The sequence below is a fragment of the Anoplopoma fimbria genome, chromosome 19 (assembly GCF_027596085.1).
Source record: "Anoplopoma fimbria isolate UVic2021 breed Golden Eagle Sablefish chromosome 19, Afim_UVic_2022, whole genome shotgun sequence".
NCBI lineage: Eukaryota > Metazoa > Chordata > Actinopteri > Perciformes > Anoplopomatidae > Anoplopoma > Anoplopoma fimbria.
In genome coordinates, this window is record NC_072467.1 from 2138325 (window position 1) to 2165717 (window position 27393).

The 27393-nt window shown below is 40.6% G+C and overlaps 1 protein-coding gene across 1 annotated transcript in view; it reads left to right on the forward strand.

Annotated features, from left to right (window-relative positions):
- Positions 1-23362, forward strand: part of LOC129108641 (FERM domain-containing protein 5) — a 50145-nt gene extending 26783 nt beyond the window's left edge. The window contains exons 2-14 of the mRNA XM_054620517.1: positions 9967-10071; positions 11352-11394; positions 11960-12038; positions 14350-14447; positions 15192-15315; positions 16117-16204; positions 16387-16475; positions 17096-17159; positions 17277-17359; positions 18298-18372; positions 19092-19160; positions 19362-19468; positions 22791-23362. Of these exons, the coding sequence (XP_054476492.1) occupies positions 9967-10071; positions 11352-11394; positions 11960-12038; positions 14350-14447; positions 15192-15315; positions 16117-16204; positions 16387-16475; positions 17096-17159; positions 17277-17359; positions 18298-18372; positions 19092-19160; positions 19362-19468; positions 22791-23362 (1596 nt within the window). The remainder of the gene's footprint in view (positions 1-9966; positions 10072-11351; positions 11395-11959; positions 12039-14349; positions 14448-15191; positions 15316-16116; positions 16205-16386; positions 16476-17095; positions 17160-17276; positions 17360-18297; positions 18373-19091; positions 19161-19361; positions 19469-22790) is intronic.
- Positions 23363-27393: the final 4031 nt, after the last annotated feature.

Consider the following 27393-nt stretch of genomic DNA (forward strand, 5'->3'; position numbering starts at 1 on the left):
AGGGCCTCCATTAGAGCGTTTACACACAGTGGCAGTGGTGGGCCTTTCACGCCTGTGTGCACAGGCAGCTAGTCTCCGGGGCCAAACAGCTTTCTGCATTTTTATGGCTGGATTCACCACTGGAAAGGGATCTTTCCTGGGGCTCTGGAGACAATGGAGGGGGTGAAGTGGCACCATGGATGGCCTCCTCTCCTCAGTGTGAGATATTTAAGACAGCCAAAGGGTGCGAAGTCTGAGAAATGGAGCTCAACATCTTTCCACCAGTCAATCAGCCAGAATGTCTGCCAGTCACACAAGTACTGCTCTTACACCATATACAGACCTAGATATTCAGTATGTTACACATTATAGTAAATCCGCAAAGTAAACAACCAACCGTGGTAGCTGTTGTTACATTTTGTAGCAGCAGTGGTTCCTGAGCAGACTCTGATTTAAAGCTCACTGAGTGCCGCTGGCATGCTGGAGTCAGACACAGTTGCAAAATATGTGGGAGGTCATCAGAAGAACTAAAGGCACACTGAATAACATTCAGGCATCACTATAGTGAGGGGGCAGCTGAATGCAGTTTACAAAGAAGCACCACTTCATAACTTCACTGTTGTATTGTTTATACCACGGTAGCAATTTTTTTAACATCTCTAGGTGTATTAGATAATGGTGGCAAGTTATTTTCAGATGACTGACAATGACTTCTTCAGTGGGTCCACAATGCAGAGTCCCACTGGAAAAGCAGGTGTGTCTACTAAGCACACCCTATTCCATCTGGAAGTGACTTCATCAGCAGAGCCAGAAAAGTCAAGCTTCCACCTACTCACTACAGAAAAGCTTGAATTCACTCAAAAGGATTCTGCTGCCTTTGTCTCTTCATGCTCACTGTAATGTGTTGCTTTGGACTTTACAGCAGAAATCTTATCTCTGTGTCCTGCTGGCAAAATGTGCAGTTTACTTACATGGCCTTGTAAATAATAGAGCCTCTGTGTGCTTTGAGTTTTACATTTTTGGGGTTTCTAAAGCCATCAATATGCTGCACAGTGCTATCGGTGAGCATGTTTTTGCGGCAGAGAAAGTAGTTGGAGAACCTGTCTGCAAAATATTTATTTCATTATATCACTGCTGTGATATTAACACTTACAACTTATGCATGGCCTTTACTGGGGAGATGAATTAGTCAGAGTTGTTCAAAAACTCTTAATTATGCAGAAGGTATAGAGGCTCTCAAACACAGAGACTGTTGTCATTGTATTAGTGATCTGCAGATATATAAGAGCCACCAGGACAGCAAGAAAGCAAAGCCTACAACTGCTGGTGTCAGTCAAGCTTTTTGATTGTTTTAATTGGCTCCCGTTCGAGCAAACAATACATATGATGACACCAAAGCTCATTCTGACAACAAAGGATCTCTTCTGGAATTTCTGCCTCATAATTTTACCTTTATTTATATCCCTGTACCTGTAATGAAACAAGACGTCTTAACTCCATTATACTCTTCTGAAGCTATTTATTAAACACCCCTACACTAGGTGATGTGTCTGTCATCACCTCTGGTCAACACTGGTTCTAGATCGCTGATGAGTTGACTGTTTTGGACAAGGTAGCCTCACATTTGACTAACTAAATGTGACTGGAGGAGGGAATCTCACGAACAAGAATCTCACGAACAAGAATCTCCATTGATGGAGCCTTGAGGCTTTTTCTTCACTGTCACCCAAATGACCGTGTAGTGCAAAACGATTCTTTTCAGGTACCCAAACACAACACAAAGCAATTGTTCTGCATTTTTAGGAAACCGCTGCTCTAATATTCAGATGCAATATTTTTTACTGTGTACCTGGGATGCTATTAAAAAGATGAAAAAATGGTCATTCCCAACTAATGTTTCCTCCTGTGACTTCACATTCAATCAGCCCACTTGACAAAAATAGGAGAAGCTGCGGCTGGGAAATATCCCTCTTCAATAATGATAGAAAAAGACCAAGAATTCAGACGGGAAATCACCGTTTCACAGTAAAAAATATGAGTGTATGACTGAATTCTCTTCTTCCCAGAAAGCCCTTTTCTTTCTGCCCTCTATCTCATGCATCCTTGCCTTTCATTAAAGATCTGACTGCAGCAGTTTATTGAAGGAGATACACAATCCTTTAACCAGCTGTTTTGTTTGTGTCAACACATTCTTTAAGTAGCAGCAAAAAGGACAGTTATCAGAGCAGAGTGTTAAGTGGGAAAAACGGGAGTAAAATTGTAGGTGAAGTCAGCAAATGTGCAGATGAAATACTCTGACACAAGAAGGCAATCAGAGTTCATCAGTGTACAATCAGGAGGGGATCATGAGACGAAACCAGCGGGTGTGCGCCCTCACAGCGAGGAATTTTTCATTATCAGCACAGTATCACTGATAATCATGCCAAACAGGCGGTGTCCTGGTCGTCAAACAATTAGGCCCGATGGGTGTCCACACATATTTCAGAGAGGGCAGGCTGGAGAGGAAGAGCCACAGGTGAAGACTGCCTTTTTCTTGACCGGGGGTTAGCTTTGGAAAAGAGGATGAAGCTGGATCTCAGTGAACTGGTCGTCCGATTGTTAAGAAAAAGCCCAGTGCTGTGACACATTGTGAAATTTATAGCCTGAGACCAATTAGTAGACCATGTAGTGCAGCTTGTAACGGTAACTTCTCACAACGAACCTGCTTGGGAATAGTTGCTGTTAGGGTCTTATGTTCTTAAATGTAATTTATAAAATGGATGAAAAGAACGCTGATCGCTCAGAGGCTTTAACGGCTTCCCCTGCCAAGAAATCCAATACCGCTTATGGCAATTACACTGATAAACAGCAGACATTAGTCATTGTGTGAATGAGTCTTTGACAGCAACTGGAATGTGCATGTCTGGTACAACTTGTCCTGTGGGCTAAAACCTAGATGTAGTTATGATAATATTGCATGCCGTAAGATTGCCCAGTTCTCATTTCATGTAGAGGTTAACAGTGCATGAGAATAAATGTCAGGTCTGAAGGGCTGACACAGTCTGAATTAGCGACACTGAGTCATTGCCCGACAGCCTTTCACTACACTGGGGGAGACCAAACTGGCGCATCACCAAAGCTGTGCAAAAGCCAGAAAAATGAGGCATTGTTTGTATGCTAATCCCAAGCATGACACCAATTGTGCTGCTCATTCTGTTTTGGGGGGTATTTGTCACACTTTTTAGTAAGAAAACCTAGCTGTTGTGGGAGCAACTCCACGCTCACTAAAATATATATGGTAACCAGGGATGTGTAGAGTAAGAAAAACATTTAAATAAATATTAAGTAACAAAAGACTAATCGAATGCCTTGCTGATTCTTGCTACGATTATTAAAAATCTCAGCACTAAGGTTTACAGGGAGTATATTTAGACATAGTTACAATCTCTCAGCTGCACATAAAATGCTCAGTTGTATTTGCATTCGAGAGATGTGACAGAAAAGAACCAGGCTGGCAGTTAAATCCATCATTGGTGGGCTGAAGGACTGATGACTCAGAAATCCTCATTGTGATATGTATTCATTTCCTTGTTTCTGCATGAAGGTAGAGTATCATTAGGCACACGTCACAAACAACTCTCCATCAAACACACATCTAGAGCCACTTTTTTAGTTGCTGAGATACATCCTGTTTGTATCTCAGTAGTCATGAACAGTGTTTTGCAATGGCTATTTATGAATGAATATGAATTCTGTTATGAATGCTATTTACTTGAGAGTGACGACACTGTACAGGTTAAAGCAGACACACTCCTGTGCTCCACCAGTCTGCTGCCAAACCTGTGTGAACTTTACAGGATTAGGTAGTCCAGTGAAGACTGTGGCAAAGATGTCTTTCTAATTCTTGATCCCTTAGTGCACCATTTATTTTGAAACAAAATTTGGGAGCAATAGCTATTTTAACTTTATGCCATTTAAGCCACACTAGGGGCATCGCTCTATGGATGGTTAAATCGGTCTGTCCATCAATCCACCACTTTGGGCCAGCCGGAAAAATCTCACCAAATGCTGTTGGATCGCCATGAAATTTGGTTGAAATATTCATGTTCCCACAGGATGAATTGTAATAACTTTGAGAAACTCTTGACATTTCCTTTAGCGCCACCATTAGGTCAAAATTAAAATTTGTAAATGTTAGCGAGTAGTTGTCAACTTGAAAATCTGTAACTGGTTAGTTTACAAAAGTTTTGCATTATGCCTGCTTAAGATTTTTAATCCTTATCCATATCCATCAGAAAGTATGTTTCTAGAGTTGTTAAAACCCCAAATTTTATTTGAATATGCCCACATAAAAAAGTAATTCTTGAAAACAGTGGACATAGAGCTTTTGGTGTGCTAGCCTTAAGGACATATTCAAATATGCATTAAAGGTAGTAAGAGACATACTGTTGCATTGACTTATGTTCTGTACAAATTAAGTTAATTATCACTTTTAATTGGACTATTTTCTCTTTTTTCCTGCTATAATTACTTAACATTCCCACATATGAATATTGTGGTTCCAATCTTGTAACATACCAGATAAGGTAACTAATGAACTTCACCCCCAAAATGTTGCTAACGAACAATGTAACATTTAGAATTTGACAAGAAGATAACAGTTGGCCTATTCTTCAAGTTTTCTGAATCTTTTTTTATGTCAAAAAACAATAACGTTGGTCATAATGTCGTTGATTTATTGAAAGCACTGCTAACAGTGTCAAGCAGGGTTACAGTTAAACATAGCAATTATGAAAAAAAATGTGAGCGTTCTTGGCATTGAGCTGAATAGAATATTCCTCTCTCATAAATTCCTCTATTAATCCTAAATGCCAACTCACATTTCACCCATTCAAACTATCCACCGTTGAGAAGCTTTAAAAGCAATTATCCATATCGCTCTATCCACAGCTCTCTTTTTTCCTGCACTTATTCTCTTGATTCCTCACATTTCTGGGGCAAATCCTCACACATTCCCATCGTGTTATGATGGCCCACTTTCCCGCCTTGTAAGACTGTGCTGCAAACTGTTTCTGGTTCACGGCATCGTCTTGTACAAAGACTCATTACAACTGCATCACATTATATCTGTGTATGCCATTAGAGCAGTCCATTTCTTTCATTTATATGAATTAAACATCTCTTATTTGACTGGAAAAAGGAAATCTGTGTATATTCTGTTTACACTTGCTACAGGCTTTTGTTGGATCTTAAAATATGCACTGTTTTGTCTTTGTGCGTTCTGCTGTGTTGTTCCTCAAGGCATCACTCTGACATTGTGGTGCCTTTTGTTGTCATGTCCCTTTATCAACCATATTTACATGATTGATGATTTAAAATAGTCTGAGTGAAGCATCCTAATTACTCTTAAGATATTCTCACACTTTCTATAACATGTTCAGTCTCTCTTTCAACCGCCCGGGGTTACACATAAGTTAATAACCCTATTTAAAAGCTACCATTAAGCTACTTTGGCAAACGTCCAACCATATGGCGATAAATTGGTTCTACACCTCAGCCTTTTTGCTTAATTGCATTTTAGGGAGCATTTGGCCTCACCACTTCTTTTATGTAGATGTCTTTCTGTGTGCAGTAAATCATATGTTTTCTGCTTTCTATTCCTTTGACGTAATTTCCTCAAAAAAATCATATATTTTCCGCCTCAACTAATGAGTGTGATAATTGCTTGCTGACTGTGGCTCGATGGGAGAGTACGTTTTATCTTAAAGATGCAGAACTCTCAGTTTATTCCTTGTTTTCACTCCATTAGCCAGTGGTGTTATCTTGAGGAGTGTATTTGAGAATTAACCCCATAAATGCAGTTTGTTGCAGTCTTCTCTTCATAACTGTTTGATTCTACAGTTCAAAACCCTCGCGGCAGTGATTGTTAGATGGTGGAAGATTCTGAAAAAGAGCTCAACCTGTATGGTTCATACTGTACGAGCTGGCCTTGAATTGAATCATTAACCACAATAATAGTGGGTGTTAAATTTGATGGATTTATCTGTTGGATATTTTCACTTTGACACTGAAACAACCTCCGTTATACGGTTGGTTTATAATGAAATAATAATGACATGTACCAAAATACCTACTGTAGTAATATTATACATGATTCACCACTAAAAATAGTTGTAAATGCAGAGACTGACGTGATGTGCTCTATGTAAACACCTGCCCAACGACTAACTGTGTGTGTGCTTTGACTAAACCAGTTTATGACTTAAAAGAAAGAGACATGATATTACAGCAGAGATAGCTTTTTATTAATTCTAAGTGGTTGTGGGTCGGTCTTCGTTTGCCCCAAGTCCCTGCTGAAGTGGCTCGGTCATGACTTGAACTTCATTCAGCTCGGTCGGGACGCTTAATCGCTCTGACACATTAACCACTCAGCCTCCTGGGACAAAAGAAACTAATCTGCTTATGAAACCAAATAAATCGCCTCAGGGTACTAAATGTACCTTTAGCTGTACACTGTTCACCCATACACACACACACACACACACACACACACACATAGTCCCACGCAGTCAATGGCATTATGTTTCCACTCCTCTCACCATAAAGTGATACAATCTTTTATTAATGGTCTGCGCTCCTGCGTTGACATGGAGACCATTTCAATGATTAATCTGAAAGGAAAGTGCCCATTGCACACTAGGGGCTTTTTAGGAAGTAAAAGAACAACTGTGTTGTTTTCAGGTAGAGGCACGTCAGAAAGATCTTTTTTAATTCTCATGTGTTTTTCTGAGATGCCCTTTTTGCCTCTGTTGTCAGGCAACAAATCATTTTGTGTAAAAATATTATTTCAATATTGTTCTGTATAACAGTGAAATTTGACGGTGATTTTCTAGTCAACAAATCCATCCCCATTTTAATTTTCACAAATTATCCTATTATTTCACACAATTTAATTAACTTTACTTTGTAGGGAAGTGGCAGACAAATACAACACAGCACTATTGGATATTTTCAATATGTAGGGTCTCACCTGGTCACCTGGTTATTTTAAAACTCAGGTCAAACCAACTTTTGTAAATCTGTTGAGGCTCCTGTAGGGCTATATTGAGGTGCCAATCTAAGCGAGAAAAAAGGTTCATTAGTGTTAATTAGTAATTTCACGACATCCTTTCTCTCGCGCAATCACATCAGTCTTGTCATTAGAGAGACCAGTGCAGGAATAATGCAGCTGTGCTTGGTGTGGAGCGGAGACGGAGGTATGGGGATAAAGAAATGGGGGAGGAGGAAGGGAGTTGGTGGGAGTGCTGTTGAATACTAACAGACTTGCTCCTTGCAACAAAAGAGCAGATGTCTTTTTCTGACTCAGTATGTCCTCTCCATACAGAACCGTTTTTTTATTTGTGGTTGTCTTTGTTGCTCCCTCTAGCAGGCTTCTCAGCCAAATTATAAAACCACAGGAGGAAGCATGCTTTACAATTTGAAAGCAGAAATATTATTTTTAGCTTTCATTGTGTCCTTTTGTATTTTGAGGGCACACAACCTGATTAACTTTATTTAGATTATGCAGGATTGGCAGATTATTTTACATACTTCAACCAAGAAATCAACTTTCTCCATTATAAATTTATCAGGGAAAATACGTGTTTCCCTAATCCCTTAACCTGATTACAGACACAGGGAATCTATTTGTATTTGTCTGCATGCAAGTGTCTGTGACTCTCAAATAACGCATACATGTGCTATGCCATCTGAGCACACCACAAGGATCGAGCCCCTTCAAACTAGCAGGCACGTCAGATTGGTTAGCAATGTAACAAAGAGGAAATAATCTCGAAGTGACAGTGTCAGCATCCATGAAGCCCTCTCACTACAGAAAGGTCAGTTACCTCCAGTAGCAGAGCATCTATCGACATTTGGTCACAGCGGTCAAGCGACAAGCCCACCATCGACAGGCCTTTGTCGTAATGAAGTGCCTTTTATGTACAGCCTGCGTAATGACATGGAGGAGAGTGCTGCCAGTGACTTCTACTTGCCCTCACAGGACAAACGAGCAGAGAGAGTAGGAAGGAGGAGTGAGACTGTCAACTGTGGCTGCACGATCTTGATTTTAGTAGAACTACTAATTAGCCATTATGAGAGACTTGAGTGCCCATCAGACCTCAGCCAACGTGTGATTCAATCATTGTCTTGGATAGGATCATAATATTATTGTATCATTGGTATTTGCTGTCATGTTTCTGGCTCCCTGATGACCATAAGTGTAATATTCTCTTTTCTTTTTAGCTCTGTTTTGGTCTCTGTCATGGTCCTTTTTTTGTTATAGATCTCCTCTGGTTTCTTGACTAGTTTTATTGCCTGCCTTTCTTTGTTTCCAGCCTGTGTGATTATCTGCCCCGCCCTCATTAGTTTCACCTTTTACTCGTCAAGCCCTGCTGTCGCCTGTCCTTCATTATCTCCTTCCATTCACTGTGTATTAAGTCTCTGTGCTTTTCTTTAGTCAGTTCATTCAGTTCTTATTGTTTATCGCCTGTAGTTTTGTTTGCCCCTAACCTGCCTGCATCTTGGGCTCTCAGTTTGTGAGCCTTTTTGTTTAATAAATCATTCAACTACAACGGTCAGCCTGCTTTTGTATCTGCATTTGGGTCGTTTTCATGCTCTTGCATGCTCCTAACCACATCAGTCTCCACCAACTGCTGAGAGAAATATTTCCCTTTACCTTGCTATTTGGGTGGGTAGTGCGAAGTGTTTTTTATATGTTGTGGATGGATACACCAGGCAGTAGGCAGGTTGATGAGAGTGGTACTAGTGAAGTGAAACAGTAAACTTTCAGTTGGGTGTGTTCATAATTTACAAGCAGCAACTTTCACATTACACAATCATTTCACCCATTGTTCATCAAAAAATGTGGCAAGAAGTATGGACCGTGTATAAATATACCTTAAGATAGGCAGTACTCTGAATTAAAGAAAAATCACTTTACATTTTTTTACAGTTGCCTCCCAAAATGCCCATAAACAATGAGACTCCTCAGGGCGTTTGTGCTGAATGACCGATCAAATCAATCCTCAAAATAAAAAAATCCCCATGAGACAAGACTGTGATGTAGTATGTTGGCATGACGTCTCTCTGTCATGGAGAAAGCCGATGAATAGTAACAGCAATGGAGTGGTGCTCTATTTTATATTTGCTGTCTCTCTGATTCTGATTAATCACAATCACCTTTAACCTCACCCCATTAACTCGAAATATGCTCTGATGCAATGATTTATTGTCACAGAAGTCAAAATGCTGAAAAATGCCCCCAACCACTTCAGTTTTTAATATCTAGTCTTGCAAATTTATTTTAAATTTCTTTATTACATACTGAGTTATTTCAGGTATAATTTTACAGTTTACAGTTTACGGTGACTGACACTGATTTGCACTGTGTGATTATTTGTCACTTTTCCTCTGCAGGGATCACAGTTGTGCTCACTAGTTGTATCTCATTATTCAGCCATTTTGATCCAAATGTCTTTCAGTTTGATCCAAATGTTCAGAAGCGTTATGCAGATACATTGTTGTGAACAGGAAGAGGGGTATCAGATGTTTACTGGACACAGTGGAGGATGCTCAGGCTTCTCTCTGTGCTGCATTATAGCAAGTGTTTCTCTAACAGAAGCATCCTCACGAGGACCGAATACAGAGTATTACTGTCGCAAAACCCCAGTGAGATTTCAGCATATTTAATCCACCCGCTCTTTGAGCTCCTCTTTTAGCTGTGGATAGGGTTTATTCAAGACACTTCAGATAGCTCCGACTGTATTAATATTGGATGAATCTGAGATATCTCTGGCAGGGTTTAACAAAAAACTGAAGCATATTCTGCTAGCAGAAATTATTTCTCATGTTTGAACTCAGGACAGTACCTTTGTTGAATCTTTTCTTGGCAACATATTCAGATATGTTTGGGATTTTATTTTTTGTGGGCATGCTTGCTGAATTTTTTGTTTTTCTCTTCCTTTACAGCGGGATGCAAAGGGACAGTATCTGTTTGACCTCATCTGCCACCACCTCAACTTGCTGGAGAAAGACTATTTTGGCATCAGATATGTGGATCCAGACAAGCAGCGGGTAAGTGTGTGTGAGCCTGATAGAGGCTATTCATGTGCACTTGCATCACTGATTGCTTTTTTTTTAAAAGGGTAAAGCCTGTTTTTGAAAAGAGACTTAAAAAATAAATCATGTCTATTCAATAAGCCATACTATTCAAATCCATGTCCCAAAATAAATCACAAACATTAAAGCAAACTGAGACATCATTGCTTCAAAATCCTTTGGTTAAAAACCTGTAATTTGCTTTTTTGCAGTATATTCCAATTATAAGATGGAAAGTACAGTAAAGTGCTCAAGTTTATAATTTGGGTGTTTTGTGTGAAGCTTCGTGATTTGGTACCATTTTTGCTGGTTAAAAGGACTGGCTTGACATGTTGGTGGTGCTTGTAGGCCTAATTTTGAATTTTCAAGAGTCAGACTAGCCGTTTCTTCCTGTTTTGGCTGTTTAGATAAAAGCTTCCTGACTCCAACTTTGTATTTAACACACAGAATGGCAACAGGCTTCTCATCAGAGTATTTCCCAAAGTGTTGAGCTATTACTTTATAGTCTGCAATGGGATCCAAAAATAGAGCCTTGTTGATAGTTCAAACAAAAAGGCATAGTTTTAACTCCTGTTGTTAGACCAAGTTTTAAAATCACAAGTTTAGAATATGTCATGGTAGATCCACTGCTTCCAATGTTTTAAAGGCAGAGGTGGTTGAATGTAAACTCAGAATGACTTTGTGTACACATAACTCTGTTGCTTTGTGTCGATATAGAAATCACATGACTGGCTATACTTTAAAAAATGTATTGGGTTTGATTTAGCTGGAAGGATGATAATGTGGGCCAGAGTGAAAAGTTGTGTTCTTCAGTTTCTTTTATTCACGCCGCCTTTGAGATGGACGGTTGTTTCGTCGGGCTCTTCTGTTGTGAGGCATCGAGTAGCACTGTTTGACTCATGAAGTATTCACATGTTCACAGATCATGTTGTAGTCATGCAGACAAGAGCAAAGCCCTGCTGATGCTGCATTTCCTATGCTGTCGCTCAGGACTATTTCGGTTGGCCGTTGCTGTGGGTGGGTGGGTTTTGGTTTTGCGAGAAGGCAACCTGGTAGAAAGATGGAGAGAATATGCTCTCAGAGACAAAGAAGAATCTGAATCTCGCCAAAAGAGTGACTGTCTAATCAGCCTTCGTGCTCTAACAGTGTCTCAAGAGACCTCTAGTCATGTTTGCAAAAGAACACCATACAAATTGATTATATTCGATGCTGCTTCGGCATATTGATTTGCATTCATCTGTTTTTTCCCAATGCAGCACTGGTTGGAGCTCTCAAAATCAATTCCAAAGCAAATGAAATGTGAGTACTTTGAGTTTATAAATTATTTATTCAAAGTTTCGTCAATGTTTTACTATTACAACTTACCTGCTTTTCTCATAGCCTTTGGGTTTTCCAACGGTTAACCAGACAAAAAGGCTATCTTTATTTGTGTCATTTTAATCAGTAAATGATTCATTAAGAGAGAAATGGTTGATTTTTCTTTATTTGACAATTAATAGTTTATTTATTTTTAGGATTTACTTGTGATCGGATGATGCACATTGATCATCAAAATAAATAACTGTCAATTAGTTAATCTGTTGTCCTTGGCCCTAAAAATAGAATAAAACATCATATCTCATAAAATGAATATAAACATCATAATAAATATCCACACAGAGAAATAGCAGAAGACTGATCAAGACAAACAACTAGTTGCTACCCTTTTTGATATTGGAGAATTCTTTGAATTCATGGGGATAAATCTGCCTCTGACTCTTAAAACAGCCTTGCTGTCTCCTTCAATCTCCTGAATGATGTTTGATCTCTTGCAATGAAAGGATTCCTGTCTGTTTCTTAAATGTTTTTTGTATGTTTCCTCCAGCTCAGCCTCCGTTCACCATGTGTCTGAGAGTCAAGTTCTACCCTCCTGAACCTGCTTATCTAAAGGAGGAAATCACTCGGTATGAACTCCTTCTGTTGTTTTCACTTCAGATGAATTGATAAGTGCTCTTATGCTGCTACGGTGTACCTTCTTGTTTCAGTTTAAAAGTAAGGAAGAAAGACTGCCATCATTCGACAAACCTGTGAAAACCAGCTGTGTTTTGTCCTTTTCTGACTTGTCTTTTATTTTGGATTTTTCCTGTAGTACAGATTGTGCTCTAAAATTTTTACACAGAGCCAACATGTGTCTTTCTAAAACATTATTTATGGGCTTGCATAATTAAAATGCCTGAGTACTTAACCGTCTAAAACATTATGATAAATATTACACAGAGCACAGTTTGAAAGAGGAGTTGTGAAGCAGCGAGGAATGTAAAAGCCTCCAAGAGTCTTTTTGTGTTTTAAAGGCACACATTTCCTTCCATGGTAATTCTTCCTAAATGGGATTCTGATTAATTAGCAGAAAGGTGAAAGTGACTAATTAAGAGCATGAAGGGAACTGAGTTTACACTGTCTTTAGATAATGAAGAGTGGCCAGCTGGTATATCCGTGCATTCATCACTGACTCGAGGGAGAGTAGGACACTCTCTCTCTCCCTGAGGTGTAATGAGATGTAATGTTGACCCCATGAAGAGTGCTGATGGAGAGTGAAAAGGAAAAAGCAGGGTGAATGCAGGGCTGGAGGTTGGGGGTGAGGAGGAGAGAGTGAAACCCTAACCCTAACCCTGATGAGAGTGGAGAGGGCAAACCACAGAGGGAGGGAAAGGGGTAAATTATCAATCACATACAAGGCTCATTCAGTGGGTACTCCCTCTCATCATATTGTGCAAGGATTTTTTTTTTGGACAGAATGTTAATGTCAAATAAAAAAAATTCTATAGACGCCAAAAAATAGGCAGCTTTTCCATAATATATGGTGATGCCTCTCATATTGTAGGCCTTTCTCACACCAGGCTTTTTGACTTGTCGTAGTGGGAGAAGCAGAGGTGTTACTAATAACATTAACGATGGCTCTGTTCAGCTTCCCAGTAAGCCGCGACAGAACTGAAACTGAAGCAGCTACATGGGCTTCAGACATCATTAATTATATTATACGCCTGTGCTTTTCCCACTGTGACATGTCAAAATATCTTCCGTGAAATACGCCGACTCAGTTTTGTTAACATGCTTTCCAGGTGTATTTCCCAAAAACAAATTTATTTGTTTTGGGGAATCTTAATTTTTAGAAAAAATGTGCCAATTCAGTGATTTAAAAAAACAAAAAAAGTGAAAGGGTTGATTTTGAATTGTATTTCTTTTCCCAAGAAATGGTCTGACAAAACTGCTGATGTGTTTCGTCTTTAAGCCTTCAGCATAACATGTATGACAATGGCAATTCACAGGCAAAGCAATTCCCACTAGGAGAAAAGCCACTTGACAAAAAAACTAAATGCAAACAAAGAAGGGGAAAATAATTGGGACATTTTTAGTTGATTATACTGGGGCTAATACACATTAATCAACAATGCCATTTTTACAAACATTAATTTGAAAGCCTTCAACAGATAATTTGCCCTTGTAGCCTTAAAAAAGGAATTTCATATTAAGAGGACATTTTCCGCCATGTAAAGGCGAAATAGTGTGCTATGTCTCACAGTGCATGTTTTTATTATGCATATGTTTTGAAATACAGTCAAAACATCAGCAGCCATAAGCACTAAATGGCTGTTGAATTAGTACCCATTTATTGTACTCGTCGCACCTTCTAAGGGGTGTGTTGCAAAGTAAACAACGTGGGGAAGGTAAGCAGCTTAGTAATGTATCTCTCCAAGCAGAAAGCATTATTATCCTTTGTGGAAATGCACTAGATGGAGAAGCCACAAGATGAATGTCTGATTTCCTGTTCATAGTTGTGGGGGTGTTTAAAATTAGAATTTTAAACAAAAGTGATAAAAAATAAAGTCATCATCACCATTGTGATGTTTGCTTCAGATGTTGTCTCAGAAAAATTCATGCTTCAAGAGCTGATTGGTTGGTTCAGTCTGAATCTAGGCTGGAGGCTTTAAGAGAAGCTCAGCGGCAGTAGCAGCTGTTCCCTCAGGGCCTTCCTACCCTCCTTTCCCCAAAACAAAACCCTCATTTCAGCTTAATCAAAAAGAAATATTCAAAACCCCCATAGGGACAATGAACCCCAGAGTCTGTGAGGTTTATCAGGTTTCGTTGTTTTGCTGCTCCTCCTCAGTATTGTGTTTTCACTGAGAAATGTAACTGGATGACAGAGTGGATATCATCAGTATTCTCTTAAGCAGGCCTGTCAGATCGTCTGACGTGATTTCCGTCCTTTCCTTTTAGATATCTTGTCTTCCTGCAAATCAAGAGAGACCTCTACCACGGTCGGCTCTTGTGTAAAACCTCGGACGCGGCCATGCTTGCTGCACACATCCTTCAAGGTAACGGGAGGTGACGGATGGGAATGACTCTGTGTTCTGTGACCTCTGTTTAAGCATGCCCTGTAGTTTAGTCTGAAGCTGCCAGCCAAGCAAATATATATTTTATGTACAAAGAAGTGGAATTAGGTGATGGTGATGTAGAGCATAATGATCCTAAACGAATATGCTAACAGTGTTTTATTATTATATATTTTTTTTAATTCACACAAGATGTATATGCTTTTAGACATATAGTAAACATTACGCTCATTGATTGCTATTTCCTGTACTGATGTCGACTCTAAAACTTGTACAAAGTGAAAGGCTGTTCTGTAGTTTTTATGATAATTAGTGACCTTGCCACTCTTTTATAAACGAAGAAACCACGCTTGATTATAAAATCTTTGAAGTGGTTATCTTGCATCTTATCATCACCACACACACATAAACAAACGCAACACACATCAGGTATGGTGGCACAGTTTACATCACAGAATGCACAATATTTGCGGAGAGGCAGGTCCTCTGGAGGAGGGGCTGATGAATTAAAGATGGGCTGCCTGGTCAGCTCCTCCTCGCAGAGAGAAATCAGCATCAGGGTCATCCGAGGGAGTGCAGTGTGGCATGAAGGAACACATATAATCCTGGGCATGTTAACGCTGCAAAAGCAGCACTGTGCTGGAAGCTGTAGACATTGTCTTAACTTATCTGCCCTGAATGTTTGTGAATGTTTTAGCATTCCACTTTTTCTGATCCTCCCTCCAGCTGAGATCGGAAATTACGACCCTGGGAAGCATCCTGAAGGTTACAGCTCCAAATTCCAGTTCTTCCCTAAACATTCGGAGAAGCTGGAGCGCCGGATTTCAGACATACACAAGACAGAGCTGATGTAAGTTTCAGAATATAAAACTGCACATTCAATATCTATTCTTTTCAAATACCTACAGATCATGCTCATATAAAGGCTGAACAAAATCATATTCTCTCTGACATTTATAGAATTAAGTGCAGTAATGAGACCCGCTTTTCTTGTATCGGGTTGGCCAGACAGGTTATTGTCGCTTATTTGAGCAGATAGCAGTCTCTTCTCCACTCAAATAACTCATAACCTGCCCATTATTATAGTTATTAGTGATGGTTCCTAGCCCCAGCTTCAAATGGAAGAGCAGCAGAGCACAGTAATGAAAGTGATCAGACAGAGCAGGTCCATGCACACACGCACACACAAACAGACACACAACTCTAACAGACAGCAGTTTAACTGCTAAAGGGTTACATTCACACATTGATCCATCTAACTCCCCCAACTGTGTTAATGACGTACAGTAAGACACAATAGAGGTAGAGAGACATCAAGTCGAGTTTTGATGCTGAAAGAGGAGAATGACAAACGCCACGAAACTCTGCTGCCCACTAGTGGTTGCTTCTCTCTTCACCACCAAATGAACAGTGCTTCACTCTGAATACTCACACTGATTGGACAGCCTGAATGAAACAAGAATTCAAGTGGAGATAAATACTTGCTTTTTAAAAATAGCTGTATGTGTATCTGTTTAACCTCTGTCTACCTATTTCATTCTCTTAATGAAATCCTTCTGAAGGGGTTTGGCCTTTCAAAACTTTTGTGTTGCATTTTTTATGCTTTTGGTGGACTGACACAGATGTTCTGTGTGTTGTTGCTCTCCCTCAGTGGACAGACACCTGAAACATCAGAGCGAAATTTCCTCCAGAAAGCCCAGATGCTGGAGACATATGGTGTTGATCCACATCCATGCAAGGTTTTTCAAGCACTGCTGTACTATTTTTAGACAGTAAACATTTCAGCAAACAGTTCTGTCCAACATGAACATTGAAACTCATGGGACATACAGCACATGCTTAAACATGAGTCTCTTAATTTATCTGTTATTCATGTGAAATGTGTGCGTTCAAGTTATATTTTGAAATTGTTCTCTTTCAGGATGTGTCGGGGAACCCAGCTTTCCTCGCCTTCACACCATTTGGTTTTGTGGTGCTTCAGGGAAACAAGAGGGTTCATTTTCTCAAATGGTGAGCCAAATGTGCAACACTGTCTGAATGTGAGCCAACGGCAGCGCACTAGTTCCTCGAGCACTTGCAGGATGTAAATAGACAAACACTGTGCTGCAGGCCTTAATTTCACCTGATTTGACATACATGCTCTATATGCAGGGCGTTCTACTTAAAACAGCAGTCGCACTACAACTGGTTGTACAGTCACTCTCAACAAAGCTCATCCATCTGAGCCAGCAGCCAGTATGTGCACAGATGGCTAATTACACTAGCTTACACCCACTGATATGAATCAGCAAGATGCTTTAGTGATAACTTGGAAATGTATACAATTTGGTGCATTTCTATTTAACATTTTGGGTTTTGTCTTTTCCCTTTTAACTGAAAAGGTTCCTGTTACATTAATGAAGACAGACTTATTATTGTTGCAGTATCCATTCTGGCTTTTTTTGGTAGCGCTCAGGTCACTCTCATTCTCCATTCCCCAGTCTGCAGGGAATATTATCAGTTATTTGTTTTGTCAGCCAAACGTGCACCGTGGCTGTTTATGTGATCTCAAAGTGGTTGTCATGAATATTTAAAGAAGCTGTGGCTTTTGGTTTCCACTCTCTGTATGTGTGACTGTTTTGCCTGGGCAGGAACGAGGTGAGCAAACTGAAGTTCGAGGGCAAAACGTTCCACGTATATGCAAATCAGAAGGAGGTGAGAGCATGAATTGTTGGATGTGTGCACAAAACCAAGATTGAAAACTACACTCTACATGCACTGCTGTTAGTTATATTTTTATACTAATAGTTATATTTACTTTTATACAAAAAGATCATCTTGACGTACTTTGCACCCACACCGGAGGCATGCAAGCACCTTTGGAAGTGTGGAGTGGAGAATCAAGCTTTCTATAAGTGAGTCCACAAATTTCTTCCTTCATTTAATTTCAATGTTATTCTTATTTTCCTGCGCTGTCATTATGTAGTTTTCCTGCTTTACAGATTACCGTCACACTATCTTGGTATCCTTAAAATCCACTTCCCTTTGGGTTGTTTGTCAGCGGGAAAATGAGGTGTGAGTTGGCTCTGACCTTTAGTGAATGAGTGTACGCTGGCACGAGACTGCAAGCACTTCACCGCTCCCTCTGAGATATGGCTCCCCTGTGTCAGCCATGAATAATAGCGCAGGTCCCCTCTGTTCTCTCCATCTTAAAGAAAAATCAAGAACAGGCAGCCTGTGAGCTCAGAGGCCAGGGAGCAGTGGGGTAATGATCCGGGCTGATGGCTCAGTTGATGAAGGGTGCGTGGGGGTTAGCAGATGGAAAGAGAAGGGGCTTGGGAAGGGCAAAGGTATTTTAGTTAATATGATGTGACCTTTGGATGACTCTCAGAAGTGGAAGACTGATAATATTTTATCTGCCTCCCACTTATTAAAATCTTCCTGTAATAAGGAGTCTGGGGAACTAAAAGGCAAGAGAACATGTGATCGAGATGTTTTTCCGAGAAGCACACATATCTTGAAAGCAAAATGAAACATTAAACATTAATGTCTCACTTACTATAACAATAAAAACATATTGAATGGAGGCGTGTCGAGATTGCAGTGCCTATACTGCAGGAAGTGGACATGCATTTAATAGCAGGGTATTTGATCCTAGTTTCTGCTTTGTTCTGGGATTCAGAAAGCAAGAATTACGTATAAACACGCTTCAACAGTATGATCATATAGGAAGCATATTGTTGTGATAATGAGTGGGGTTTATTTAATATTATTCACAAGTTCATATTAATAGTTTTCCTAAGTGTTTTGGTGCAATAGGCTTCAATTTTCTCTTCTTTTCTTGTTCCATCAGGCTTGAAAAGTCAAGTCAGGTTCGCACGGTGTCCAGCAGCAACCTGTTCTTCAAGGGCAGCCGTTTCCGTTACAGGTAGAGTACACAACACGACAGTATGACTGATGACAGGGAGGGGAGGACACTGCAGAAAACCCCCCAGCTGGAAGTGGAGAGAAGTGTTCCCAGAAGACTTGGCCTCGTGGCCTTCTGTGCTGTAACGTCAGCGGACTTTTGCCCGGCGGATATGGCTGACACCTCACAAGAGGACACACAGGGGGGATATGAAGGGGACTGATCACATGAGGCATTTTCACCTTGTATGAGCTAAAAATCTGTAGTATGACCAACATATTGTCCTTCATTAAAGGACCAGTCCACCAAAGTGATTAAACCAAAAACATTTCTCACTTATCTTTAGTGGTATCTAGCTACGTATGATTTGTTTGAACTAAAATCACAAGCCCGGTCAGTTAAATGTTGAGTTTACTGTTAAAGGGCAAAACATGATCATTGTTTTGATATTTTTGCCTGCAAGTCTGTGAATGCATTTTGTCTGACTGGTGGTAATTCAGTTACACAACGCTGAATTCACCGGGTTAATTCAATCATGATGCTCATGCACTGTACTCCTCCACTGCAGTGATGGCTTTCATAGCATTGGGTGAACCAGGGTGCCTGGTTATGTGTGTGTGTGTGTGTGTGTGTGTGTGTGTGCGTGTGTGTGTGTGTGCGCGTGTGTGTGTGTGCGCGCGTGTGAGTGTGTGTGTTTGTGTGTAACTCATCCTGAGCATCGTGTCTGTGCTTTATAACAGTGGACGAGTGGCAAAAGAGGTGATGGAGCAGAGTGCCAAAATCAAACGAGAACCTCCAGAAATACACAGGTAGAGTTTTAAACTCTAGGAGAGGTCAGAATGTCCTCAATCAGATTTTTTTTTCATTTTCTTCTATTTTCTTAGGCACCAAGCTACTGTAGAAGTCTTTATATCAGCAGCACCTACTCGCTACAGTATGAGTTACCTCTGCTCGTAGCTGTTTCTCTGTGCAGTGACGTATGTGCCTTTTCTTTTTGTTTGTCTCTGCAGGGCTGGTCTCGTGCCCAGCAGAAGTTGTCCATCCATCACCCACGGGCCTCGCCTCACCAGTGTACCGCGCACGCGTCGGAGAGCTGTGCACATATCTATTATGGAGGGTAAGAACTTATCTTCACCCCCCATGCTTCAACAGGCCTAAGCAAGCAACTAATCCCCTACATGCCATGGAAGTGTTTGTGGCAAACTTGTGTTTTCACAAGACATTATGTGTTCAGTAGAGGCCTCACAGTGAGTATGTTGTTGTTTGCAAGTTATCCTCTTCCTCTGAGACACGTCATTTCTCGTTTCCGAAGCATTAACGATCCCAGTCTTCAGATATAATTGTGGATAATGCGTTATTACTGGCTGGTATAAAATCTTAACTGCATCAGGACGCCATTAGTAAATGCACACACACACACACACACACACACACACACACACACACACACACACACACACACACACACACACACACACACACACACACACACACACACACAGACACACACATGCTGTAACTTGAGCCATTTGGCCCAGTGCATGCTTACAGCGCTAGTGGGACATGCTGCAGGTGTGTGCGTCAGTCGGCCTGCTCCCGTGTTTCACAGCTGTGGGTGTGTTTGAGTGATCGTGTATTTGGTGTACAAAACACAGTGGCAGCAACAGTCACTCATTCAGCCCACCTGCAGGCTATCGGCCCAGAACAGGTGGCCTCACTTCCTCTGTATGTCTTGCGTGGCTCTGGGTAAAACCACTAGTGAGACTCTTTGACCCTGCCTCAAGTACATACTGTAACTCTTTCTACGATGAGATAAATGGAGCTCAGAGGCAGGTGTACTGTGTCTATTGAGGGTCTTATTCTGTGGGTCCAAGAGAGCCATATGAGCTTCCCACCCCCAGTGTGTGCTGACTGGATGTCTTACACTGGTATTAATACCCCAGCTGAAAATAGTCTGGGTCTTCTACTCCATGTATGTCACTGGCCTGGGTGGGGCCAAATCAGGCCAGGCCAATGCCGACGTCCGTAGCACTGTTGCAGAAAGCCACCGTTTTGCTTCACACACTCGTCTCTGCAAACTGCAGCCAAGGCAGGACCCCTCGGCCTAACACACATACACACAGCGAGACTGTGGCCTGGACTCCGGGACAGGGACCATAAGGACGTGATAAACACGTGCATGCCGCAACCATGGTTAAGTGTCTAATTCGCATCACCACCCGGGTGAACGTCCACCTGCGTATGATCAACCACTGCTACCGGGATGTAAAGGTTCGCGTGCTGAGCCTGGGGCCTCGTATGCTGGGCAAGGCCCTGGGCGTCCTGCCCCTTTATCCTGCCCTGACGGGGCAGCAGGATTCTGCCAGCGTCACCCCTCTACCTGGCACTCCGCTGCCCTACGTTCAGTCCAGCACCCCTCCAGGTAAACATCACAGAGCCAGCCAGGGATGTGCTTTACATGGAAGTGCCGATGGCTTTCTCTATTTTAAATCAGTCTCTCTCTCAGCAACGTTGGCGTGGCGAGAGCGACATCGTTCCTGTGGTTGTCTCTGCCTCCTGGAGGTTTTCTTCTGAGTGATTTTGTGAGGGTTATTTCGTTGATTTTTAGATTGGAGGACTCTTCATATAGCAGCTATGTTTGGTTCCAACCAGTATACAGTAATTCAAGAGGTTCGATGTGTTTGATGTAAGCGTTTCAAATTAAAAGCTATAAACATGGGAATTTCAAATTAAAGCAATGTTTTTTCTGCTTGCTGCCTCACTTTGTAAGATGAATGTAGGATAAGCTGAGGCAGATCAACACTGAGGAAAGATGGCTGCTGACAGTCACCCAACCGTCCTTCTTGTCACTTGACAGGAGTTTCATGTCAGCAGGGGCTTACACACTGGACACAATTGGTTCTACTTTTCCTGCAGCTTTCAAAAAAGTCCTTTTCATGATTTGCTTCCTCATCGAAAGCTGAATTTTAATCCCTTCCCTTTATAGTGAAGGTGTAATGTTGCCTCTATGACTCTGGAGAATTTGATATCGTCAGCAAGGGGCTCAACCGCAGCTCTTCGTCACTGACATGTACACTGCAGTGAAGCTCTCACATACTGTTCTGTTACTTCTTCTGCAAAAGGAACAGTATAGTTTACAGTAGCAGTAAATATTTATCATGCCTTGAAACGTGTTGTTGAATAGTTTCTGGCAGGTATATATTTGTCTCTAACAACTACGGTTGCATAAGTCCACTGTTGGCAATGTTGCAAGTCAATGAGCATTATTGTTTTGTGGCAATATTTGATTCCTGTATGATTTTAGTATCAATCTTGTGGAGTACTTTGATTTGTAGTATTTAATCAGATGAAATAAGCCATGTTGTGTATCCGTAAACACATTTTCCTTTATCACAATATCAGATTACAAATGTCTGTCATAGAAGATTTCATCTAGATAGCTCACTCCTAGTTGAAGGTTAGTTATTTTTTGCCTACCTTTTGTTTTTGGTTTGATTTAACAAGAAAAGAGAATTAAACAGTTTAGTGCAAATGCAAGCAGGGTAGTTGTAAGTTTTCTATTGGCATTAAGTCTTCCTTTAAAGTCTTCTTATATTACCACTCACATGCCTGTATTTGCATTGGCTCGTCAAAGACTGCAGGCTTAATATACAGTGTATAATCTTCTAACTTTACCTGAACTTTTGCAATGCATTTTACACTGAACCAGAACTGTGGATTTTGTCCCTCATCTCTTAAATTTGAACTGCATGAGAAAGGGATGTTCAGTATGGATGAAGCACGCCAGCATTGTGACAGATAAAAAATGTAAACCTATCCTTATCATAATCCTAATTTCCTCGAAGAATATCAAGCATTCTTACACAAGCTTTTAAACCAACCTACATATTGGGAAATCTAATAGTCAAAGTGGGATCAGTGCTGGGAATTCTAGAGCCTGATTGTTTGGAGATTAGGGTGCTGAAAGTGCAACTTTATCAGGAAGCAGGCTTGGTGTAAAGTATACTTAATATAACGGGTTTGAACACTCAAATGGATGTTGAATAATATATACACGTCTAGTGCAAGTGGAACATGATGATTTCTTCCATTAGAGATAATTATTAGGCATTACATCAGATCATGAGCCTTCTGCAATGACAATACTCCCCCCTGTCTACTTGACTCTGGGGAAAAAGCTTGATCAGATTTCTGCTCTCAGGGTGGAGACTGTGTGTCTCTGTAACAGATCTCTGCTGGACAAACGGCAGAGTAGACCTTTCAGCATTCAGAGGCGCAGCTACAGTAGTTTATTGTGTCAGTGAAGGCCACACTAGTTTATTATGAATGAACGGTCACATCATATCAGTAATTATTTCCCATGCTGTGAAATGTGTGTAATATTTCTTTCTTCCTCTCTGTTTCCTTCCCCCTATTCCTCCCTGAACAACCACACAAAGGTCTGGAGTCATTGCGTGACAGCGCTCACTCCACACCGGTGCGTTCAGTGTCCCACGGGGACTGCTTCATGCCACGCTCCCGGAGCCAGGCCACGGACGCCGGCGAGAGGACTGCGGTGATCTCGGACGAGGCCTACAGCCCGTCCGACAGCGTCCTGCCCACCCCGGTGGCCGAGCACAGCATGGAGATGGCCGTCTCGCGCCAGATCAACGGGGCGCCCTGCAGCATCGAGGAGGAGAAGGAGTCGGAGGCAGGCACCCCCATGCGCGGGGAAGTGGGTGATTTTGGTGCAGAGGAGGGTGCAGGGGGGGACTCAGCCCTCAGCGAGGTGGAACAGGTGAATAAATTTGTCTTAAGTGTCCTCCGTTTGCTCCTTGTGACCATTGGACTCCTCTTTGTCTTGCTCCTCCTCCTCATCATCCTCACCGAGTCAGACCTCGACATTGCATTTTTACGTGACATCCGCCAGACCCCCGAATTTGAGCAGTTCCATTACGAATACTTTTGTCCCCTCAGGCGGTGGTTTGCCTGCAAGCTCCGCTGGGTGGGCGGGTTGCTCATTGACAAGTGAGAGTGAGGTCGTAGAGGTCGTAGAGTTCGTAAGCCCGTTCGGGGGTCTGAGATGATGGTTAGGACTCCGGAGTGATGGAGGGCAGCCTCGTCCCAACATGAACCCTGCTTCTCCCATCTTCCTCCTGCAGACATTCAGCTTGGACCACTCCTGGTAACACCGGGCCAGAACCTCTCCTCCCCTTCTCCACTTTGAGTTAACCCCCCTACCCACCCAACCACCTCCTCGTTTCGCTTGTTTTCTTTTTCTTTTCTACAAAGCCAGAGGACACCTTTTTGCATTTTCTTTTTTTTTATTTCAACTCATTTCAGGTATTTTATTTTTTCAAATAACACAAAGAAAAAAAAAATCTAAGAACTGAAGAAGTTGAAACAGTTTCTTTTTTTAAAGAACAGAAGATTTCGTTGCATTGGATGAAAGTTGCCTTCATTATTATTTATTGCTTTTAAACATGTATTTGCATAAGGAAATGAGAAGAGAAGAACAGCAATCGAGGAAGTTGATTTGTTATTAAAATGAAGGTGGAAGTGAGTTATGTTAGAATTGATAGGCCCTTTGCTGTGAAGTATATGTGATGCAAAGTAGTATAACATCTTTTGATATTGGTTCATCCCCATCAGAACTCAACTAGACACAGCACAACATTATATTCACCTCAGCAGCAAAAAAACAGAACAATTTGAAGGGAATAATGGTAAAGGTTGATGAAACAGAGAGCAGACTGGGTGATAACCAAATGCCTTTTTTGAGAAGATGTTGATGACAGAATTATGTGGATAGATAGAGAAACAGTTACACTTAAGTATACCCTGGTGTATTAAGTAAACTGTTGAAGAACAAAGAGTTGTTTTTCTAAGATATTTTTAGGGATACAGTAAAATAAACCAGTTCCAATAGTGTTATGTGACCCAGTAGTGTCAGCTGCGGTTAGAGAAATAATTATGAAAGCAAAGATTTGCTGGCACCAGTAGATGATAGTCTAGATAGATGTGCAATGCTCATATGGTTTAAATAATTAAGTACTTTTGAATGTGCTCATTTGTTCAGTTGTTCTGTTATTTCTCCAATTAATTTTGATTTGCATTTTACATGAAGTTGAAATTCATCGAATTTCAATAATTTCTTTGTATGAAGAGTTTATGATTTATTTTGTTTCATATCAACCTTGCTCTTAAGGTTTATGTAACATGCTATATTATTATTATTAGAATAAGAATACTGATGTACTTTTTGTACAAATTAGTTTGTTTCCTAATATATATTGACAGGTTTTCCATGTATATTTTAACAGAACTGAAATGTTATTTTGTTATTGAAGATTAAATTATACCTTTTTTAGAGCCGTGTTTCAAGTAAGGTCAGAAGCATTTATGGAAATGTGGTAGTGGGGACTGAAAAACAGGGTTTTTATCCAGATCCACTCAACACTGATCACACCTCATCACTCCACCAGCAGTGAATCAGCCTTCAGTGTGCGGGCAATTTTAATGATCATTTTAATGACCATGTATTTGTACAGCATGAAATCTGGAGATATCATTATACAACCACAAATACCAAATAAGCTAAAAGCACATTTCTCCATATCTTATTTTACTTGAAGAGTTTGGAAAAGTGACTGCGAGCCTGACCGATACTGCATGTTGTGACTTGTGACACTGGAATTCATTTTAAAAAGTAGGAAGCAAAACTAGAGCTCTAACGGTTATTTAAACAACTGAAAAAACTGAATTGGCAGCTATTTTGATAGTCAACTAATTGCCATTTATCAAGTAAAACTTTTCTGGTTTTAGCTCCTCCAATGTACAGATTTTTCAGATTTCTTTTATTCATTATTGTAAATTGAATATGTTTTGGTCTGGGCCTTTTGGTCGGATGTATTATGTCAACTTGGGTTCTGAGAAAATTATGATTATAAGGGGCACTTTTCACCATTTTCTGACAGTTCATTGCCCGAACAATTAATCGATCCCAAAAAATAATTTGAAAATGAATAGATAAATAAACATAACATTTGGTCAGTAGTAAATTAAGAATGGACAAATAAAAAACTAAGTATTTGGTGCAAGTCTGCTTGACGTACTGAAGTATGTAATGATGACATTTTCTGAAGTACCTTGTGCACATTTTTTTATTATATACAATAGTTACTTCCTTCCCTTTATTTTCATATCAGCCAAAATAAAAACATATACCACTATACCGGGGATAAGCCGATATTGAAACATAATATCTGCCCTTAGATTTGTCGGTCAGGCTCTAGGCTCTTCAGCCTCACAGCTCCAGGAAGCAATAACTGCCACGGCTGCTGGATTCTGGGTAAAATCAGTTTTTTGTATTGCGTGTCTACCTCCTGCACCAAGTGCAGGTGTAACTGTGTCTGTGTGTAGGAATGGAGACAAGATTTAAAGGTGGTAGCTGTGAATGTTTAGACTGAGAGGAGATGTAAAAAATATGGGACTGTGAGGACTTTGAGAAAGGAAAAAAAAAAGGTAGAGAAGACTTGAGGGATGTCAAAGCACCTTAGCAAAAGGTTCTTTGTAAGTAGGATTTATAAAACAATTTGGTAAAGGAAGGCCCTCAGCGACTCATCACTCTAATGGCTGTACAGGGTTGCTTGTTTTTGGACTGCTATTTCAAACGCCACACTCTCATACCAGCACCTGCAGCTGCTCCACTGAACGCCCGATGGTGCTACCTTCTTTGTTTGCTTCTGTGTAATCCGAGCGTGTCACTCCTTGGCTAAATTGTAGTCCTGACCACAGAGTAGCACTCTGGCGTTGTGGCTGGATCCACTCCTGTAGCTCATTATCTTTCGATTATCCGTGGTGAAGGGAGCAGCACTGACATTTTCCCAGCAAGATGCTAGAGGGAATATCTCATCATTAGAGCTATGTTGGCAAGAAAACTGTCCTACATACAGTGTAGGAGCTTATTTATGTCAAGTAATCATTTGTAACTCGGATACATCCAGTAAATAGCGATGCAAAGATGAAGCACATTTTTCCTAACTGGGTGGAGCAGGGTGGGCGGGTAGACTTTTTTTTTTGTTTGTATATTCATAATTCATTTTTATTACTTCTTTACTGACATAAAGGACAACATGACTGACCACTCCAGCCAGGCTGACTTGTTAGCAGGACACTTTTAAAGGGTTAGTTTGTAAAGGTATTTTCTCGTACATCTATCAGCATTATGTAGCTTCAGTGGTCTCTCTGAACATGCCACAATTTGAAAAAAGAAAAAGGCAGCCTTATTCAAGGAGCAATAATTGTGAGAGCAAAAAGGTGTGATTTACAAATTTATGTATGAAAAAACCAACAAAGACTAAGTCAAATATGTCGTTTCTGTTTCTATAAAAGCACTCAACAATTTGTTGTTAATTCCTGTCTAACAATGACGTGCCCACTGAGACACTTGGTTTCTGTTGCATTCATTAATAACTTTTTTTAAATCAGTTTTCCATAGAGACCTCTTTTGTGGATGTTTGTTTTCTTTGCTGTTTCATTGTTAAGTGACAGATTGTTCCTTGTGCCTGGATCCTAACTCTGCAGTTAACCAAAGTGACAAAGATGAAAGAATGGCGAACGAAAGACTCAACATGCCTAACAACTGTACCACAGACTACTCCATCTTAAATCTCCCAGGCCAAGAGGGAAAAAACAGTGTTCATCTCTGTCTGAAATTGTTTAAGCCTGCAGTCTGAATATCTTGATTTGTCTTTGAAGGTTTCCTATGACAAACTTGACTTTAATGTTACATTTCAGTTGCCGTGTCATGTTTACAAATTTTACAGTTCTTTTACTTCATGGGAGATTGCTGCAGTTTTGGCCAGATGTGACTTTTGACGAACGAGTGTGATTGTCATCCACGGTTTACGAATCAGAAAACAGCTGGTCCGTCCCTGATAAGAAGCAGAGAAGATAAAGCCATGCAAATAAAATGTGGTGCATTGGAAGTTGAAGCATAGATTATTGTGTTTAAATTGAATACACAGGGGATGGACTCAATAATAGAAACACCCATGTTAT